The sequence below is a fragment of the Chenopodium quinoa genome, unplaced genomic scaffold, assembly GCF_001683475.1.
Source record: "Chenopodium quinoa cultivar QQ74 unplaced genomic scaffold, ASM168347v1, whole genome shotgun sequence".
In the NCBI taxonomy this organism is placed as follows: Eukaryota; Viridiplantae; Streptophyta; class Magnoliopsida; order Caryophyllales; family Amaranthaceae; genus Chenopodium; species Chenopodium quinoa.
Genome location: NW_018743331.1, coordinates 7,285,628 through 7,308,112, shown reverse-complemented (window position 1 = coordinate 7,308,112; position 22,485 = coordinate 7,285,628). Strand labels below are relative to the sequence as shown.

Sequence of the window (22,485 nt, the reverse complement as noted above, 5' to 3'; positions counted from 1 at the left end):
TACCACATTCCCTTCACCGCTCCAACTCGCGCTACCCTCAAACGACTCAGGTACAATTCGTAATTGTGAACACCCTCATACTCCAATTTCTGCATCAAGGTTCAATTTCATGCATTTTCGACATGGTTTCAGATTAAGGTTTCGAATTTGGGGGAAGTGACAATTGTGGCTAATTGCGAAAATTCAAGTAACGGAGGTTAACACCACTGACTTGGCAGCGTTAGTTTGACTAACCCCAACGTTTGCCATATCAATGTGCCGTCTTCAATGATATTTACTGTGCTGACAGCACTACCCTTCATTAAATGCACAAACAGACGATTTTACCCCTAGATTTACAAGGTTTGTAACTCAGTTAGCCTGATGAACATGAATTTCCTCCTTTTGGGTGTAACAATATTATTCACACACTTCACTTTGACTACCTAAATATAATTACGTATGATCTTGTTTGAATCGTTTAATGTATATTTTATTAATATATCAACTCTTTATAATTTTATAATATCGATAATTGGAGATATTAATTGTTAAAATAGTGTGTTAACAAAAGTGAAATAAAAAAGTTATCAACTAAAAAAACGGAGGTTATTTTACTAGTAGTAGTATAAAATTTAGTTTCAATATAGCCAATAGTAAATAATAATGGTACATATAATGATAGGGGGTTGTTAAACGTCGCTCGCATTTTTTCCTTGAAATTCCGTATTTACCCCTCGTATATAATACTCACGCCACTCACTCACGACACTTACAACACATTTCACGCTCGATAAACTTAAAAAATCTGAAATTAAAAAAAAACAGAAAATTCACAAAAATACCTAATATTAACTAATAATACTAATACTAATACTAATTATTCAAATTATCACAAAAATAATAATAATCACAATAAATATTATAATTATCATACAAAAATTACATTAATAAATTTGATTAATCAATTTAAAAAAAAATCGTTTTGATTAATTAATCAATAAAAAAAAACAAAAACAAAAATATTGGACATCCGCCTAAAAAATTTGGATCCTCCGTGGTGGATCCGCCTAAAATTTCTGAATCCACCATGGAAAATCCGGAAATTCTAGGCGGATCCAGATTTTTAGGCGGATGTACGCTTTTCAAAAAATAAAAATAAAATTTCGAGGACTTACAGGATCCTCCGACGATGCCTCCGGTGTACGATCGTTGTCGTCATCCATCGTCCTAAACCCGTCGCTAAAGCTTAATAAATTTTTTTTAAAAAAAAATCGGATTTTTGGTGGTGGGCTCGGGAATTTTGGGTTGGATGTCGTGGGGTTGGATGTGGTGGGCTCGAGAATTTTTTTTAACCAAGTGGTGGATCGAATGTGCTCGGGAATAATATTGAAATGCTCGAAAATCTTTTTAACCAAGTGGTGGAGCCTTATATAGTCCAAGTTATAAAAAGGGCAATATGGTCTTTTCATGTCAAAATGAGAGCTGACGCCTGATAAATTAAAAGCGACGTCTTGTAAAATAATATAAGACCTGGAGTATAGCCCTAGCCAAAAATTAGTTAGGCAATTAAACACTCCATCTAGAAATAACCGGCACCTTCTCGTTCAAAAAACACAAAACCAAAAAACCTCTGTTTTTTCCCATACACTCGCACTCTCCTCACTCTCTGCAAAACCTAGTTCCCCCATTTTCTCTCTCCTCTCCAACAATGGCGGCGATGATGCAGCCCCAGATCATACTCCTCAAGGAAGGCACTGATACTTCGCAAGGCAAAGCGCAGCTAATTAGCAACATCAACGCTTGCACTGGTATCGCTGATGTTGTTCGCACTACTCTAGGTCCTCGTGGTATGGACAAACTCATCCATGACGATAAAGGTAATACCACCATTTCTAATGATGGTGCTACAATTATGAAGCTTCTTGATATTATTCATCCTGCTGCTAAGATCCTTGTCGATATCGCCCGTTCTCAAGATTCTGAGGTACCCCTTTTCGTTTCAGTAATTTTTTTAATTTTTTTGTTAAGTTTTGGAGATTTCATTTGTTGAAATGTGTCGCATTTTTACTACTTTGTGTTAATTTAGCTAGATTTAGTGATTGGATTGATTGTTTAATTAATTGAAGTGGTTGAATGAAGAAGTATGTTAACAAATTAGTGATTAAATTCTGATGAAGTGTTGCTTTTTTTTTCAAAAAATAAAATTTATAAATGTTTTAGGGTTTGGTTCGGTTTTTCCTGAGTAAATTTGATTATTATTGTTTATGCTGGGGGTTGGTGTTTTGATTATTTTAGAACTAGGGTTTATTTGGTTTATTATTGTTAATATTAGGGTTTGGTTTGGGGTTGGTGTTTTGATTACTCTAGGCATTTTCTTTTCATTTTTCGACGGTTTTATGATATGCCCTTGTTTAAAATACTTTGCATTTGCACTAGTATTTGTTGAATTGACTGGATTTAGACTTGTTTAAGTTTTTGGAAGTAGATGGAATGAAATTTGCGAACTTTTCATTGATTTAAGTTTGAATTAGTATATAATTATTTATAAATATATACGTATGCTGTTGATATTACTCATAGTGTTGATTTTGGGATTTTATTTTTTAAAATAAGGAGAATTGGCTTAAAATAATCCCAACTATTAGCAGTGGGTGGAAAATAATACGACCTCAGCTATTTGCTTTCAGCAGTAACACCTTTTATAGTATATGTGCAAAACGGTACGCTAGCCATCGAAAAAGGTATCTCAAGGAATATTTCGTCTATATTCATTATAAATTATTTTTATATCAATTATTAACTTTTTTTTTCAAAATACATAATTCCTACATTTTTATTTACAATAACACACTACTTTGACTTTCACACACACTATAAGAGAGATATTAGACTAGATAAACGGACAAATTAATTAATAAAATTTTACAATCAATAAGAAGAAAGTGTTATGTTTTTATAAAATAAAAGAGAGAAAAAAGAAAGTGTACGTGTTAAGTTGGTACGATATAAATTTATAGCATAATTTGTTCACTTACATAGTCTAATCACTTTTTCAAATAGCTTAGCATGTCAAAAAGGTAGGTTGTCAGCATAAAAACAAAAGAAATATTATGTTAATTTTGGTTTTTTAAACATTTTTTGAAACTAATTATATCAATATAATAATGCACTTAAATACCCTATTTACTTTTGTTTGATAGTAGTAATTTATTTCCTTAGTGAAATTAATTTACTAGCCTAACAATGGGCATGACATAATTATTAATTTGGGTAGGATGAAATTATTAACGTAAAATGTATTTTGAAAAAAAAAATACTTTAATATAAAAAATTATAATTAAAATAATATAATAATGAATATGGACATAATAATATTTCTTAGGATGCCTTCTTTGGTGGCTAGCGTGCCATTTTGCACATATAGCACAACAGTTTGTACTTTGGATAGCAAATAGTTAAGGTTGTATTATTTTGCACACACCGTTAATACTTTAGATTATTTTTAGCCAATTTTCCTTTAAATAATGGTTTTTGTTTGAAACTTTTTTTTTTACCATTTTTCTCATGGTGTTTTATTTATATGAGGTGAGCATTGATTGATTTATTCAACCCTACCTGACTAACTTTAAGTGGAATTCATTTTAATTATCTAGTCTGCTTTAAAACATCTTTTCATTTTTTGTAGATGCAATTACATAATAACCCTGAATTGTTGGATATATTGATAAATCAATCAAATGGTTGGATTATTCTCTGGTTATCTGAATTCGGATGATGTATTTACATATATTAATAATATGTTATTTGTAGGTTGGCGATGGTACTACAACAGTTGTATTACTAGCTGGTGAATTTTTGAAGGAGGCAAAGCCTTTTGTTGAAGATGGAGTCCATCCACAGAATTTGATTCGAAGTTATCGAATTGCTTCCCAATTGGTATTGCATCGTAATTTGGAATTATTGTTGTTGTTTAATCTTCTTGTTTCTACATGATGAGTCTAATACTTGAATCAATATTCTCTGGAAATTTAATATATTTGCAGGCTATTGAGAAGGTTAAAGACTTGGCTGTCAGTATTGAAGGAAAGAGCTTAGAAGAAAAGAAAGGCTTATTAGCTAAGTGTGCAGCGACAACACTCAGCTCAAAGCTTATTGGCGGAGAAAAAGATTTCTTTGCAAACATGGTTGTTGATGCGGTTCTTGCTGTTGGAGTTGATGACAGGTTGAGCATGATTGGAATTAAAAAGGTAATTATCTCTATTGGTGACTTTGTGAATTATATTGATGTGAGCTTTCTGATTGTCTGCAACTTCTGATCACTGCACAGTCTGCATTCTATCTGCAGAGTTATATAGGCAAATATGCAGTCCTTCATTTTACTTACCTTTCTCTAAGTTTTATTTTAATTGCCCCTCCCAGAGTGTTGTATATCTCAAAAAATTTGATTTTAAAGATCTCAAATTAGATTATAAAATGTACAACCAGGTGATTGGTGATACCGACTGCAACTTCCTGTTTCTGATACTGTACAATTTAGCTGGTACTTTCTTATACGAAGTGACTTTCTTCATGCACAAGCCTGCCAAATTCACCAATTCTACTTGTATGCACCTGTGCTACAGGATTATAGAGAATATTATTTTTGTTAATTAATATAAATGAGGATAGATACAACTTTTGAGAAAGTTATTATTTGATGATTCTTCAATTTGTAAAAAAACTCCAGGACAGTGTATAATTTTAGGTTTGGGTTTTGGAGGGTTGTGTTGAAAAAAATGACATTCTTATTTAACCTATATTGCTGTTTGGTTGTCTACTCTTTACGTTTGATCTTTTCTTTAATTTTCTTTTCTGTTATCAATGAATTTCTTAAGTTTTTATGCAAACTAGCTAGGTCGTTTTTGGTCATGGTCATTCATTACTTACAATTATTATTGTGAACTGTAGATTCAAACTAGAAATGGCTAGTGTGCATGTGATTTTGTCTTTATGTCTGTTGGAGCTATTGTGGATGCAAATTCTCTGTTTTGGGTCAGCAGTTGCAAGTAGGAATATGATTTTTGGTGAAGTGAAATAGTGCATCCAGCATCTCTGTAGTTTTATGGTGGACTTTGTATTCTTTAATGTTTTGGTCTATGGGGTTTAATAAAGTGTTATTGAATTATGCAAATGTCGACTACTTCTCAATTTAGATCTTGTTGATTTAAAGTCTGTTCCACTCTAGACCCACTGACCCACAAAGATATTATTGAGGAAAAGCAATAGTATGAATGGTAACTACTGCTTCATTCTGTAGGAGTGCCAACTTGACTATATTGCAAAACCTGAATATTTTTATTAGCTCCTTACACGTGTTTTATTGCCTAAGGAAGATGATGCAATTTTTGACAGTTTATATTTAATGGAAGGATTTGAGTGATTTTAATGGTGGAAATTTGAAGGATAGTCTTAGAAGGCAACGACTTCTAAGTTTGATCTTAGGAGCAACGATCCTAAAACCCTAGTTAACAACTAGTTCGAACCTTAACAAAGTTCTCTTCGAGTTAAAACTCAACATCTGATTTTTATTTCATAAACGTCCGACTATAATTGTTGACATGTATCAAATATATATAGGAAAAATAAATCTAACCTACTTGCCCTGCAAGCAAACTAAATAAAAAGCCCTAATAATTAATTAATGAATCAAGAAAGCCCACTAATTAATTAACACAACTTTGGAAGCCCAAGGCCCCATAACTACTACTAAGAAAATAATAAAAACATTATTAAAAACTCACTTGTAAAACCCCTACTTTAAGAGTAAGGTAAAACCAAGAGAGTACTAAATAAAGCAATAAAAATAGTTATAAGAAAGGGGACTCGATTCACATCAGAAGAGATCTGAAGTGCACAAGTAATTGCTGCTATTACCTTACCATACCCCTCTTTACATTCAGATTAATACAAGGCCAGGGAATCAAATCAATCTGTGGTGTGGATGGGGGATTAAATAAAACTGATTTTTTGAACCATGCTGAAGGAACTTAGTGAAATGACCTTAATTTTTAGAGAAGGGGTGCCAATGAGGCTGTCCTTCTGAAAAATGTGACCAGCTTCTGGACTTCTGTTAGAAGTTACACTTCCCCTAACCTTATCCCTTAAGGAACCGCTTGCAAATTTCAGCAATCACTTGCTCCTATACTGCTTAATGTTCTTATATTCTTTTTCTTACATATATCACGCACAAATACATTTGTGAACATGTACATGTATTTGACCCTTTTTATATGCCTCAAAAGAATTCTGGTTAACATTTTCTGGATGCCTTGATGGTGAGATGGGGCTAATATGGCTGGGTTTTCATGTAGGTACCTGGAGGCAATATGCGAGATTCATTTCTTGTCAACGGTGTAGCATTTAAGAAGACGTTTTCTTATGCTGGTTTTGAACAACAGCCTAAGAAGTTTGTTTCACCTAAGATACTTCTGTTGAACATTGAGTTGGAACTGAAATCTGAGAAAGAAAATGCAGAGATAAGGTAGATGTGGTTGGTAAATTTATGTTGACATATTGTATGGATTTGCTTTTCTTCATGCTCACTCCTCTCTGCTGCAGGCTTTCAGATCCATCCCAATATCAGTCAATTGTTGATGCGGAATGGAATATCATTTATGACAAATTAGACAAATGTGTGCGGACAGGTGCTAAAATTGTTCTTTCACGGTTGGCAATTGGAGACCTAGCAACACAGGTATTGACTTTTGAGGCCTCTTTTTGATGTTTTTATTTATCTTTTTCTTGTAATGCATTTACCTGGTAACCTGGTTTAATGATGACCAAATTGAGCAATACTCTTTAAAGTTTTGATAGACAAGTTTCGAATCCCTTTGTCATTGCAATCTATTGGAACGTGTCATGTTTTGGTTTCATCAATGTGAGCTATGTAACAAGTGAATACAATATATGTCATGTTAGAACTATGGAAGATGCCTTAGAGTCAAAGAATTTTAAAAAGGGCCGAACTAGGGAGGAGGGATGTCAATGAAAATTTAAGATGGATATTGTTTTTGAATTTTATATTGCTTGAGGTTAATCATGCTTGAGAATGTGGGATTGTGAAGATATTATAAGTTGCATCGTTAGTTTAGTGTAGCTATATGTTATAATCAATATTTTTTAAGGTGATTTGGTGACAAAATATATATAAGCGCAAATAATATTGTATAGCTATTAAATTACTTATAATATGGTTGAGTTGTAACTGGTCAAGAGAACTCAATATTGCATTTACTTGGTGGTGAAGATGAGAATGCTTGGAAGTGCAATCATACTAGAAAAGATAGCATAACAATGGAACAATAAGAGATAACTTGAGAGGCGACATGTATTTGTAATAAGTTAGACGGAGTAGGCATTTTGATGTCAAGAAGAGGTAGACCTAAGAAGAATCAATGATGAGGTTGTGGTAAGACTTGCCCTTCTTAGAGCTTATAGAAGGCATGGCTTTGTAAAGATATTGTAAGTTGCATCGTTAGTTTAGTGTAGCTATATGTTATAATCAATATTTTGTAAGGTGCTTGGTGACAAAATATATATAAGCGCAAATAATATTGTATAGCTATTAAATTAATTATAATAGGGTTGAGTTGTAACTGGTCAAGGTGGTGAAGATGAGAATGCTTGGAAGTGCAATCATACTAGAAAAGATAGCATAACAATGGAGCAATAAGAGATAACTTGAGAGGCGACATGTATTTGTAATAAGTTAGTCGGAGTAGGCATTTTGATGTCAAGATGAGGTAGACCTAAGAAGAATCAATGATGAGGTTGTGGCAAGACTTACCCTACTTAGAGCTTATAGAAGGCATGGCTTTGTAAAGAAAGAGTGGCATGATCACAAGAGGTAAATGTTGTGTATCATCTCCTATCCTTTCCTTCTCCCTCTTTTTCTTTTGTCGTGATACCTTTGATTACTTTGTACTTTTACATATTCTATTTTATTTTTACTCACAATATCTAAATTTGTAATACATTGATATGTATTTTTTCATTGGTGTTTGTAATGTCACTTCCTAGCATTCTTAGTAGTCTACTTGGTTATTATTGTTAGCTACTTCTAAGTTGTAGTCAATTAAACTTGTTTATAAGTTTGTGACGTACACTTTTTTTTGTCTATAAATAATGTTTGTATTGTTGGGGGAAACTAATCGGAACAACATAAACAAATAATGGATCTAGGCGTGTACGAAGAACACTTTCCTAAAAACGTTATTCGCCCCAAACGAAGCTATAATGAACACGTTTTTGGGACACAAAGATTTATACACTCAAGACGTTTTTGGGATACAAAGATTTATACACTCAAGAGCGTTTAGCACTAACGATTATGAGTTCCTAGAGTTTTTGGGGGAGACAGAAAAGGGATAAAAATTGAATATACGTTCATTCAACCAAAAATTGATCTTTTATAGATCAATAATGACGGTTATTATGAAAGGATAAGAACGTACATAACTGTTGAATAATATTTAATTAATTATTAAAAAATATTTAATTAATAATACCGATAAAGATAAATTATCGTATTAGTCCGTGTCAAGTGGCTAAGTGCTAAGTCTTCGATTATAAATATATATAAGCCACTTAGCCCACTTGCAAAACACCACTAAGGCCCATCTCATAACTCATATCCAATTTTTTACAATATAAATAAAAGTTTTACATTTTTCATTACATTTGCCAACATAAGGAATTAAGTTCAGATTATCCATATCATTCATATTTTAAAATTAACATGTCCTAAACGATGATGCCACAAAGAAAACGAGTCAAGCAAGTGAGCAGAATTAACAACAGCTTTATTAATAATGTTCAGTTTAAACATGCCATCATGGAGATAGCCCTTTCCAACAAACACCCCACCCTTAGAGATTAAAAAAGTATCAGATTCAAACACAAGCTTAAAACCAAAACGGTTCAAAGACTACCCGATACAAGATTTTTCCTAATTTCAGGAACATGATAAACATCATTCAAAGATATTTCCAGAAGTAAACTCAATCACAATGCTGCCCTTTCCAAGCACTTGGGTGGTGGACGGATTTCCCATGTACAGGACCGTTCCTTCTTCCATAGGAACATAAGAAGCAAACAACGACTTGTCCTTGCATACATGTTTTGTTGCACCGGAATCAATCCACCAACAATTGTCATCCTGAATCATATTGACTTCCGACAGCAACAAACTTCTCCTGTTTCTCAGAGTTTTTCTGTTCACCCGTGTTGTGCTTGTTACCTTTGTTCTTCTTTTTCGGACAGTCTTTCTTGAAGTGATCAAGTGATCAGGGCTGCCACAATTCCAGCATTGTTTCTTCTTCATATTTTTCTGATTTTGCTTGTTCGGTTAGCCCTTTCTCTTCTTGCTTTGTGCCTTACTGGATTCTCCAGTTTCTACAACATTAACACTAGAAACATGTTGTTCCTTAGTGTCTTCCTGTTTACGAAATTCCTTTTCAACACGAAGATTGTTAGCAAGTTCTTTAAGAGAAAAATCTTCTTTCTTATGTTTTAAACTATTTTAAAATCCTTCCAAGAAGGGGGCAATTTATCAACAATACTTGAAACAACAATAGATTCATCCATATCCATGTTATGCTGTTTAAAGGGACCAAGAATACGTTCAATTTCATTGAACTGTTCCATAACTGACCTATTGTCATGTAGGAATTAAATTGGGAAACAATAAATTTCTTACTTGTAGCGTCTTCTTTCATGTATCTGGATTCTAACATCTCCCATAATTCCTTTGCACTGGAAATATGCAAATAAGTATTGAACAGAGTATCCTCCATGGCATTGAGTATGAGGCCTCGACAGATGTAATCGTCGTTTTCATGCTTCAGCCTTGCCCGACTCTGTGCCACGGTTTCATTCTCTTCCTCTCGCCTGAGTCTGAACACACGCCACATTAAGGGTTGTCAACAGTCTGCCAGCGCCTAAAATTGCCTCCATTGAACCTGTCAAGTTTGACAAAGTTCGTAGCCATGTCTTTCATTGTTGATGTCGTATTCCAGAATAACGTTTTAGATTGATTATTTGCTGCATAGTAAGGATGAGACACTTTGACAAATTTAAGATTTATAAACCAGAAGTAGAATTGCATTGTGAATCTTTTATTAAGTGCTTAAGAGCAGATAGGGGAGGAGAATATTATAATCCTTCATTTTACCAATCAACTGGAATTGTTCATGAAGTTATGGCACCCTACACACCTCAACAAAAGTGTGGCTGAAAGGAAAAATAGGGTTTTACTGAAATAGTTAATGCAATGTTGTCAATTTCAGGATTAGAAAAAGGTCTGCTTGTCATATTTTAAATCGGGTTCCAAATAAGAGAAATAAGAAAACTCCTTATGAACTTTGGAGCAAAGAAGACCTAACTTGACATACTTGAAAGTATGGGGGTGTAGAGCAATTGTTAGAGTTCCTGAACCTAAAAGAAAGAAACTAGGTGAAAGAGGAATTGAGTGTATTTTCATTGGTTATGCTATGCATAGTTAGGCATTTAGATTTATAGTAATTGAGCCAAATAGTTTTATTTCGGTTAATATTGTCATTGAATCTAGAGATGTCGTATTTGATGAAAATAGGTTCACTTCAATTCCTAGGCCTAAGGACTTAGTTGTAAACACCCAGTTGGAACAAGCTAGTGAAGCTCCACAAGAAGTTAGGAAAAGTAAAAGAATTAGAAAGGCTAAAGATTTTGGACCAGATTTCGTAACCTTTCTAGTAGAAGGATCAAGAGAAACAGTTTGTGATTGTGTTCCTCTATGTCTAAACAAGTAAACATAAAGGATGATCCTTTGACTTTCAGATGCTTCTTTTTGGAAAGAAGCGGTAAATGACGAAATGGATTCGACCATGGGTAACAAAACCTGGAAATTGGTGGATCTTCCACCAGCTTGCAAACCAATTGGTTGCAAGTGGATTTTCAAAAGGAAAAGAAAAGTCTATGGTACAATCGAAAAATTCAAAGCACGGTTGGTAGTGCAAGGTTTTACCCAAAAAGAAGGGATTGACTACTTTGATACCTATGCTCCCGTAGCTAGGACAAGTACAATCAGGATGCTTCTTGCTTTAGCTTTTATCCATGATTTAGTAATTCACCAAATGGATGTAAAAATTGCTTTTCTAAATGGTGAATTAGAAGAGGAGATTTACATGAAACAACCCGAAGGGTTTGTTGTTCAAGGACAAGAGCACAAGGTCTGCAAGTTAAATAAATCTTTGTATGGACTAAAGCAGGCACCAAAACAGTGGCATCAAAATTTTGACGAAGTTGTTCTTGGGTATGGTTTTTTCCATTAATGATGCCGATAAATGTGTATACACTAAGTTTAATGGAAATAAGGGTGTCATCATATGTCTTTATGTTGATGACATGTTGATTTTTGGCACTGAGCTTGATGAGGTTGAAAATACCTCTGAAATTTTTTCCATGAAGGACATGGGAAATGTGGATGTTATTCTTGGAATAAAAATTTCAAGGAATGCTAATGGATTGTGTTTATCTCAATCACATTACATTAAAAAGGTGTCAAGGAAGTTTGATAACTTTGATAGCAAACCTGTTTCTACACCTTTTGATCCGAGTATGAAGCTCACAAAGAACAAGGGAACTCCAATCTCTCAATTGGAGTATGCAAGAGTAATAGGCTGCTTGATGTATGCTATGACATGCACAAGGCCGGACATTGCTTTTGCTGTCAGTTTACTAGTAATCCAAGTGATGCCCATTGGCATGCTATAAGAAGGGTGCTTAAGTATCTAAAGAAAACAATTAAGTTTGGATTATGCTTTTGTGGTTATCCTTCGGTTTTAGAAGGGTATTCGGATGCTAGTTGGATCACTAGTAGTGATGATCATGCTTCCAATAGTGGATGGATTTTCTCTCGGTGGGGTGCTATTTCCTGGGGTTCCAAGAAACAAACTTGCTTGGCAGATTCATTGTGATAGTGAAGCAACATTGGCAAGGGCATATAGTCAAGTTTACAATGGTAAATCAAGGCACATTGGTTTACGTCATAGTTATGTTTAAGGTCTTATTCAAGATGGAGTCACAACTGTGGATTTTGTGCGCTCTTGGCCGATCCTTTAACTAAAGGACTCGCAAGAGATATGGTTAATAAAACAAGTAAAGGGATGGGTTTAAAGTCCATTGTGATCACCAATGATGGAACCTCAACTTGACACTCTTGATTACCCTTGAGTCTTAAGTAAAATGAGTCAAAGTACGTTATTTATGTGGTTGTAGAGCACTAATCGTTGTATTTTCATCCCGACAATCATAGTGCTTGTGTTGGTTCCCATTTGTATTAAAGTAGGGTGAGCATAGCTCTTAATAAACTTCAGATAGAATTTATTTGAATTGTTATATAAGTGTTGTAATATTTCAGTATATTATATTGTTTATAATAATGTTGTGCTTATATATTTAAATATTTCTATTATAATACTTTAATGAAAGTATTGTGAAGTTTACCTAAGTGAGCGTAAAGTTTGGTCGTTTTAAAGGAGTTTTAGGACTTTTAACTCCGAGGCGCTCATGATTGGATACAGGACACATGGCCTTTAAATGTGTCGGCTTTTACTAGATTTTAAGGGGATTGAAATCTCGTGTGTAATTTGGATTTAATTAGTCAAAGAGGATCACTGGTTCAAAGCATAGTCTACCAAGTCATCCTGACTATTTGAAAACAAATTTACTAAGTGAGGGCTCAATCGTAAGACACCTTTATTTATGCATAAGGTTTCTAGAGTTTCCATTAATTTTAGAAATGGTGGGGGATTGTTGGAGTATTTCCAATAATAATGTTATGTGTGGGTTGGAAATAATGTTATGTGGGGGAGGTTATCCCACATGGAAAGAATAAGAAGGTGATGCATTGTTTATATTGTAAACAATTGGATATGAGTTATGAGATGGGCCTTAGTGGTGTTTTGCACAAGTGGGCTAAGTGGCTTACATATATTTATAATCAAAGACTTAGCACTTAGCCACTTTACACGGACACGGAATAAAAGCCTAATACGATAATTTATTTTTATCGGTATTATTTTAAACTCAGATTATTTAATTTAATATTATTCAACGGTTATCATTAGAATAACCGTACGTTCTTATCCTTTCATAATAACCGTCATTATTGATCTAGAAAAGATCAATTTTTGGTTGAATGAACGTACATTCATTTTTTATCCCTTTTCTCTGTCTTCCCCAAAAACTCTAGGAACTCATGATCGTTAGTGCTAAATGCTCTTTGAGTGTATACATCTTTGTATCCCAAAAACATGTTCATTATAGCCTCGTTAGTACGGTGGAGCGGATAACGTTTTTAGGAAAGTGTCCTTCGCACACGCCTAGATCCATTATTTGTTTTTGTTGTTCTGATTAATTTCCACCAACATGTATGTGGGTGATTTGTTGATTGGATATATTCTCTATAATAGCCTTTTACTAGCAAGGGTTGGATTGCATACATCTGTATAAACTATTTTCATGAAATTTAGTTTGGATCATTCATTGCATTCCATTAGTTTATAATGCGTCTCTTGTCTCTTGGTGCGTCTTTCTTTCGCCTTTTGCATTCTTTTACGATTTGTATGTTGGAATATTTGTTTTAAGTTGTTAGTGGTTAGTTAAGTCCTAATGTATAGGTATTAGATATCTTAAGTAATAGTTTATGTTAGCGAAGTCATAAGAGTAATGGGTTTAGTGGATCAATGTTAGGCATGATCTAATGATCATGGGATCATGTTCCTTACTTTTAGCTTAGTTTGCACTATATATATGTTGCTATGTGGTTCGTTTTCATTGTTCAAAAAAAAAAAATGTAATACGTTTTCCAATGATTGAATACTTGAAAGTTCTTCTCTCTCCTTGCTCATTTGTCTGTTATTATAATTTCGACATTGTAATAATTTCGTGGTGATTTTTTTTTTTTTAAAATATGCCATCTCTCTTTATTGTGGAGCATCTCTCATTTAATTCCTGGGTTCCAAGCACATTGTAATTATTTTTATGGATTTGGCAATAGGGTACGTGCTAAATTTGCTTTGCCATTTTCTTATCCTTTATATTCAGAAACATTTTCTAAGAGATCTAAATTGAGCAAAGCACAAAGTTGGGTACTGAACTTTGGCATTTGTTTCAGATTGAGTACCCAACTATGAGTTGTTGCAGTTTAGGTACTAAACTTTGTACTGATCATCCTTGACTTGTTGTAGCCAGTTATCCAAGTGTTTAAGACATAGGCTGAAACGATTATACTAAGTTGCTAAGTTTGTCACTAATTATAGGGAAGGGAAGACAGTGGTCATGTAGGAAAGAAAAATGAATCCAAGTGACACGATTACTCCCAACTGTTGTAGAATGATCCCCTTGTACATCACTTGCATCTACAGCAGTTGACAACCGTTGTTAATAGCTATTTCTAACCATGTTGTTAATTGACATTTTTGTAGTAGTAATAGGGACTGGTGTAGGTCAAGATAAAATGAATCTGTTACATGTATCAAGTACAAATACTGTCTAATTAGCACGGTTAGCAGTAAGTACATCATAGACATCCTAAAATCACTATATTGTAGCAGCTAATTTTGGTCAGAATTGAAATGTAGCATTTTCAGATGGAATGGTAAACAAAACGAAGGCTACTACTCTAATATGGTATTGAAAAAAATGCCGACAACCATTCTAACAGCAAGAGTTGCACTATGTTTGGATAGAGATGAATGGATGGAAAGAAAGAGAAGAGAAAAGAAAGGATGCACCATCCTTTGTTTGGATACCTTATGCAAGGAGATAAGGGGAGGGAATTGGGAGGATCCATTCTCCTTCCCCTTTTAATAAACCAAATCCCTCCATTGTTGGAGAGATTTGGAAGGAAAATAAAAGGCCACCTTCTCCCTCCCCTCACCTCCCTTTCCCTTCCCTCTTTTTCCTTCCCCTCCCTTTCCTTCACTATTGTTATCCAAACATAGTGTTAATCAGGCTTTTTCCTCGTTGAAGTATCCTGTTGCTCCTTTGCAGAGGGAGCGGATAATTTAGCCTTTTTTTTTTTTTAATAAACTGTATTAACCGGTTACTTCAGGTAATTTTGCTGGAAAGTTAACTCAGGCAGGTTCAATACAAAGTTTAGTACCTAGTTTGCAACAACTGGAAGTTTATTACCCAATTTGCAACAAATGCCAAAGTTTAGTACCAAACTTTGTGCTTTACTCGATCTAAAATGTAGATTGATTACCGGGGGGGGGGGGGGGGGGGAATCTAATTGTATTTTTACTATATTGTATCTATATCTTACTACTTTGCTGTTGCCATTTTCTCTATCCATTTCATATTTTGTCTGTGTCCTAGTTGGTATGTATTCATTTTGAGTGATATTATGGTTGAATGCTTCACAGTTTGATTTTAATATTAGCTCACAGCCGTGCTGAATTCTCCTTATATGTAGTATTTTGCGGATAGAGATATATTCTGTGCTGGCCGTGTTGCTGAGGAAGATCTACAACGTGTTGCTGCTGCAACTGGTGGAACTGTCCAAACATCAGTCAACAATATAATTGATGAGGTGTGATTAGTTTGATTGCTTCCATTAGCATATAAAACAGATTTAAATTGTTTGTATACTGAGTAATCTTGGACTTTGAAAAGGTTCTTGGAATATGTGAGATATTTGAGGAGAAGCAAGTTGGAAATGAGAGGTTCAATATTTTCAGCGGATGTCCTTCTGGTCATACAGCCACCATTGTTCTTCGTGGTGGAGCTGATCAGGTGAGTGGCGGACTGCCTAGTATGCTGTTTAATTTTGCTATGTTCTCTTATTTGTGTTGATATTAATTGCTTGTGTCATTTCAGTTCATTGAAGAAGCTGAGCGCAGTCTGCACGATGCTATTATGATAGTTAGAAGAGCTGTTAAGAATTCTACAGTGGTAGCTGGTGGTGGGGCCATAGATGTATGTGATATTACAAGAAAGTTAATTCTGCTGTAGTCTAGTATCATTTTCTGTGCTGACTTGGGATTTAATTTTTCTAGATGGAAATAAGCCGTCACCTAAGGCAGCATGCCAGGACTATAGCAGGAAAATCTCAGCTTTTCATAAACTCTTATGCCAAAGCTTTGGAGGTTCGTCCTGATCTTGCTTTTGTTCTAATCGCTATGAAAAGCTTCTTTCCTATATAGATGTTTTTTTTTTTTTTTTTTTTTTTTTTTTTTTTTTTTTTTTTTTTTCATGGAGGCATGACCTGCATTGGAGAATTTGCAGCTCCAATCATTTCTTGCTTCTCATTATTGCATTATTGTATTGCTAACTTGCTATAGATATTAGTTCTGTATGTGCCATAAATTTTTCCTATTCTTTATCTATACTTCCTTGATTTATTGCAACTATTGCCTTTTGTAGAAATTTCTCATCTAATGCAATAATTCCAACTATTACTGTAAGTTATAACTTCAAAGTAATGGAGTTAAATATAAGTTATAACTTCATTACTTGATTACTTGACTATAAATTATAAGTTACTTTGAAGTTATAACTTACATTTAACTCCATTACTTGACTATTCCTGGGAGACTATCTTACATTTGAAGTTATAACTTTGCCCTATTCTATTAGCTTTTCTCTCATCTCCTTTCTTATAATCACATGGGTAAAGCTGGATCACCCTACCCCTTTTAGTTCTTCCTTAATCTTTGTGCTAACCCAGTTGTTTCAAACATGAAGGACAGAGGAAGTATGTTCGTCAAAGATGTTGCAAACTTTTACCATCTTCCTTTACTTTTTTATTTTTATTTTTTATTTTATTTTCTTAAATCCGGTTGCTTTTATATTTTGGATACTTCTCCCTTTACATGCAAGTTCTCCTTATATCAGGTAATCCCAAGACAACTTTGTGACAATGCTGGATTTGATGCGACAGATGTGCTGAACAAATTGAGACAGAAGCATGCGCTTCCCTCTGGTACTGTTGCTTCTATTTCTATGTTTGATGGTTTGACCCTATGATATCTCAAAAAGATCAAGTCTGCTAAATTGTTGAATGGTAGCTTAATCTATACTGTTTATTTGTAGGGGAGGGTGCTAATTATGGGGTGGACATCAACACTGGAGGCATAGCTGATTCCTTTGCCAATTTTGTTTGGGAGCCAGCAGTTGTTAAAGTATGTGTTGTTTCTGTTTGTGCTTGACAAAGCAAATTGTTTTTCTTTTTATTGTGCTAACATTATGCTGTTCCAGATTAATGCAATTAATGCGGCTACAGAGGCAGCCTGTCTCGTCTTGAGTGTTGATGAGACAGTGAAGAATCCCAAGGTAAATAAATCATGATATTGGTAACTCTACTGGTTTGTTGTTTAATATTTTGATGATTGATTATTCGTTGTATTAATTATTTTTATCATCAACTCAACATGTCTTGTTTTATCCTTGAGTAGTAGCACAAATCCACTTCAATCTACACATGCACTGTTCTCACTTAGGGAAAATGACTGGTTCCTTGTCCTAACTAGCTACAGCTCTTGCCCAGCTGCTTCGTATATTAGTGTAGTGCCAGGCTTTGATGTGGACGTCCCCACATTAAGGGGCCTTGTCAATTTTAGGAGGGAATGTGTGAAACTTTTGAGGACCCAGGTTATTGTGGGACAGTATTAAGTGATTTTCTTTTTCTTCGTGTAATGCAGTCAGAGAGTGCTCAAGGTGATGCTGCTGCTATGGGAGGTAGAGGACGAGGTGCAGGTGGATTCGGCGGTCGTGGACGAGGAATGAGAAGGCGATGAGCTTAATCCAGGGGATTGCGATCACGTAGGAGTTAGCTGAAGTTTTGATGTGATGCCATCCTGTCCGTACCATGTGAAGTTATCTGAGGAAGGGCAATGTTCAAGCATATCCTGTTAAGGGGAAGACAATTGCATATGGGCTAAACTAATTGTGCTCTAGAATGTCGGGTTTGTTTGAATCAAAATTGTGCTTCCCTCTGTATTGTGCTTCTTATCAGTGGCGCAATTAAATTCTAGTATTACTGCTTGATTTGAATATAATGTTGAGGGTATTGGGGAAGGTTTGAAAATTTTGTTTGTGTAGGGATCAGCCGGTTTGTCATTATTGGAACGCTCTGTTTTTTTTTGGGCAATGCTTTATGTATGTTAACATTTGCAACATACTTCATTTTATACATTTTATTTTAGGCACCTTTGTCAAGCCAATGCATAATTTTGAATATATTAATATCCTCAAATACGAAAGTAAAAAAAATAAATGAATTGATATTTTTAAAAGGAAATTTTGTATAAAAGCAACCATTAAATCCACTTTTTTGTCTAAAACCGCCCACAATAAAATTGCCCAAGACCACCAAAATTAAATTTTAAACGACACCTGACTCGTCTTTCCGGCATTGACTTGACCCACGTAACTTGCACATGACTTTTAATGACCCCCCTCCCCCTTTTGGTGTTTTTTTTTTTTTTTTTTCCCTTGGATATTTCTGGTCTTTCTCTTCTCTCTCTCTTCCCTGTTCTCTCTTCAATCTCCATTTTTACTTCTTAAGTTCTGAAATTCTTATCACCCATTATTGACTAGTAGCAACATCCTTTGAATTATCCCTAATTCGTATCCCACCTCAATAAAACATGTCATCCACAGGAAATTAACCCCACCTACACATTACCCATGCCACATCCTTACCATTTAGCCCCACCCAAAAATAGAGGTGGCTTCAATGGAGAACTTAGAGCTTGAGGTACGCTCCAATGGAAAATCAATTACCCCAATTATTATACCCCTTGTTTTTTTTTCTCATGAAATTGAACCACAACCCAAACCCTAGATCTACAAACGATCAACAACGAACTATCCATGGCAACAATGACCAACGAACAACCATCCACTCCCAAGTAGCTCCTAATTGGTGGTTCATACACTTGGATGTACTATGCTCATGACCGCATTAAAGAGAAAAGAACATATTATATAATTATAAAGAACATCGTGAATTTATAAAAGAACATATAACTGAAATATAAAGAACACATATGAGAAATAGTTTTTAAAAAAGTAAAAGATAATAACTAAATGTGTTTTACCAATAATTTAATGTCAAATCATTTCAAAATATTCCGATATCAAAAATTTCTCTATTTAAAATTATTTTCACACAAATATAATTCAAAATTTCATTCTTAAATTTCAAAAATTCAAATTTCAAAATATAAGAACATACTATTTATAAGTAAAAAGAACATAATTTGTATTATTATACCCAAAGAACATGATTAATTTATATACCTTAAAGAACATTATTTTTAATGTAAAGAACATAAACTTTAGACTCAAAAAACATATTAATCAAACTTAAAAAAACATATTTCATTGCAATTCAAAAATGATAAAAGAACATTCATCAGAATATGAAGAACATCATCTTCAACCTTAGAAAATAATACCAAAACAGAATAATAGATAAAAAATGAAAATACCTTTTCTCTCAACTACGAATTTGTCAATTACATTTTTCAATTAAAATAATGATTCATCGAAATGATAAAATCAACTCCGTAATAATATTAAATCATTTCGAAATTCAAAATTTACCGTGGTTTCCCTCTTTATAAACTCAATTTCTCTCTCTTAACAAAAAAAAATGAAATTTTTGTTTATCAAAAGTAATATGGGATGTAAATAATAAATCAATTCCATAAATCAAGGAATATAAATAACAAATCAATCCCTTTAACCAAGGAGAGAATTGTTTTGATTTTATTTTTTTTCGCTCGTGTACTTTGTATTTGTACACAATGTTCATTCCACTTTTTTATAACTCTTGTATTTTGATCGCGTGTACCATGAGCACGGTACACTCAGTTGTATGATGAAATTTTCAAGTAGCTCCTGTTGCCGCCGATGTTGCCGTATGGTCACCTATGGTGGTGATTATGGCAGATTACGAATTTATTTGTTACTTATTTAATTTAAAGAATTGAGTTCCTTTAATTTGGGGCAAAAAGGAAACAAAGAACATGAAATTGATTAATAATTAAAGACAATCAAGGGTGAGAGGAGTAGAAGATGAAGAAAGGTTAGGACTCAGGCCATGGAATGATGAAGTTGAGAGGATGGGTTTTAGAATATGGAGAGAGAAGAGAGGAAATATGAAAATGGAAAAAAAAAAAAAAAAAGGGGAAGTCACGTGCAAGGCATATGCTATGGTCAACGCCGGCAAATTTAGTCGAGGTCCAATTTTCGGTAATAGGTGGCATTTGACAACAAAAATTTTAATTTGGGTGGTCCTAGGCAATAATTTTTATTGCGGGTGGTTTTAAATAAAAAGGTGGATTTAATAGGTGGATTTAATGGGTGATTTTAGACAAAATTTCCTTTATAAAAAATAGATGTTGAGATGAATCTTACAAGATACCATATCACTCTCTTTTCTTCAAATAGTTCTAGTTAGATGAGCTGATCACTTTTAATGAACTACGTAGTATATGATATGCTAAACCAATGAGGGAATTTTGGGTGAAATGGTTATACAAGGCGTTGCATGGGAGAGTTGCCTATATAGGGGTGTGCAAAACATCTTGATAATCTAAAATTGACCCAAAATCGAAGAAAACTAAACTGAAAAGTAGGTCACCAATACAAAATTATAGGATCAGGTGACTATCGTGTTAGGTGACTTTCAACTCTATTGCATCTTTACTATTTCTCATGGTTTACAGATTCCTTTATTATACATAAGACGGTTAGCGGCTCATATGAGCAATCGCCTTATACCTTCCTCGATATTCGCATTAAGACTCTTTGGGGATTTTATTTCCTCAATTTATTGGGGATCGAGAGTACTCCCTCTCATGAATTTTTTTGACTAGGCTTCCCTTATCTTTATAGATATACCACGCTTGCTTGAAAACTAAAGCTTTGTTATATGCAAATAGGTTTTGAATTGCCAATCTAATGTCGCCCTTTTTCCTTCTCTCCTCTCGCTTCTTAATTGTCCTTTGCATTTACCGAGCAGAACTTGATGCACATTAATGAGATCCTTCCAGTAGACACCTAAAAATGTCTCCTCAATCGAACTCGATTATGAGTAATAACCTTTTATTTCCATTTGGTTCGAGTAGAGCGTTAATTAAAAATATACTTGGTTTTATTTAATAATAAACCCAAATTATTTCATTTTTCTACCCCATTATTTCCTTTTATTTTATGCAATCTTTTTTATTTAATCCTTTTTCTTAATTTCCAAGCCCAATCTATCTATTAACCAACCCACGTACTAATCCACGCTTAATAGGAAGTTCTAAAACTCTTAAAACGAGAAAAATAACGTCGTACAAACAGATAAATTTCATCTGAAAATGCGTAAAGTATAAAACCCGGATGTTCCTCGAAAATTCCGGATTTTGCTCGCCACACCAGCTCCCGGTGCGACGCGCCACGCCTTGCCGCGTCGCGACATTAAATAGGTTTATAAATTGGATTAAATGATTTTTGTTTGTTGTTCCATTGGACGACTTTGTATCTATCATTTTTATACAACTTAGTTATTTTGATACTTCATTCCTCTGTTTTGTTTTTTTTTTTAATTTTTTTTATGTATCACTGTCTATAAATGACATTTTAATTTAGATGCGTCACTTTTCAGTTTGACTAATAAATTATTTTTATCACTCTCATATCACATGGGTTCCCTTTATAATTTTTTTTTCTCTTTATCTCTCTCTACTCTAAAAATTGTCTACAAGTCTATAATAACAAAAATAATGCATCTAAAAAAGGGGAGAAAGTACCTTTTTTGCTAAATTCTTATGACAAATAATAAGAAAAGTAAATAATGACATGAAAAATTGAGGAAATAAATATAGGGGTATTTTATATGAAATATGTACATGCCTATAGTAAAACTAGGTAAAGCAAAAATAAACGTATCGAAAACATTCACAACATTTTGGGAAATTGGATAATCATACATGCACTATATTACTCCATATAAAATAGAGGGAATAGTTTATTTTAAAATTGCTTATTTTTTTGTTACAAGTTACTTTAAAAAGGGTAATACCTTGAAGGTTATATATAAGCATTAAATACACTCTTGAAAATTGTATAAAATTAGGAATTTATGATAAAAACACATGTAAATCAGTGTAATTAGTGTTTATATTTTCATGATGTCCTTAACTTTATATGTAGCCCATAAGAGATAGAGATATATATAGCATTTTCCTTTTAAAAATACTTTATTGCTAATATCATTCACAATCAAGATGGTTTGAATGTTTGGTACATGGAAGCCCATCTGGTATTGTCTTCCAAAGTATATCCAAATTATTATTCCAATCAGACAAGATTTCTGTTATATTATGAAAATGAAATGATTGTTGATTCACTTAAAATGTGGTGGTATAAGATCAAATTTTTTTAACGATTTTGTTTTAAGGGTAATGTTATTTGTAATCCTGA

General features: G+C 33.8%; 1 protein-coding gene across 1 annotated transcript; it reads left to right on the top strand.

The window, feature by feature from the left end:
- The first annotated feature begins 1,497 nt into the window (after window positions 1–1,497).
- On the top strand, window positions 1,498–18,212 carry LOC110737860 (T-complex protein 1 subunit eta-like). Its single transcript, XM_021918208.1, has 13 exons — window positions 1,498–1,966; window positions 3,793–3,918; window positions 4,026–4,229; window positions 6,333–6,502; window positions 6,580–6,715; window positions 15,479–15,595; window positions 15,679–15,798; window positions 15,883–15,981; window positions 16,062–16,151; window positions 16,900–16,987; window positions 17,098–17,186; window positions 17,263–17,337; window positions 17,706–18,212. The coding sequence occupies exons 1-13, from the start codon at window positions 1,691–1,693 to the stop codon at window positions 17,799–17,801; spliced, it is 1,686 nt and encodes a 561-aa protein (XP_021773900.1). The 5' UTR covers window positions 1,498–1,690; the 3' UTR covers window positions 17,802–18,212.
- Window positions 18,213–22,485: the final 4,273 nt, after the last annotated feature.

What these genes read in the sequence shown, in the direction of transcription:
- LOC110737860 (XM_021918208.1), top strand. Translation starts at nt 1,691, where the DNA reads ATGGCGGCGATGATGCAGCCCCAGATCATACTCCTCAAGGAAGGCACT. An exon ending in CTTATGCCAAAGCTTTGGAG is followed by an intron (nt 16,152 to 16,899) that starts GTTCGTCCTGAT and finishes TCCTTATATCAG; the next exon opens with GTAATCCCAAGACAACTTTG. An exon ending in GAAGCATGCGCTTCCCTCTG is followed by an intron (nt 16,988 to 17,097) that starts GTACTGTTGCTT and finishes GTTTATTTGTAG; the next exon opens with GGGAGGGTGCTAATTATGGG.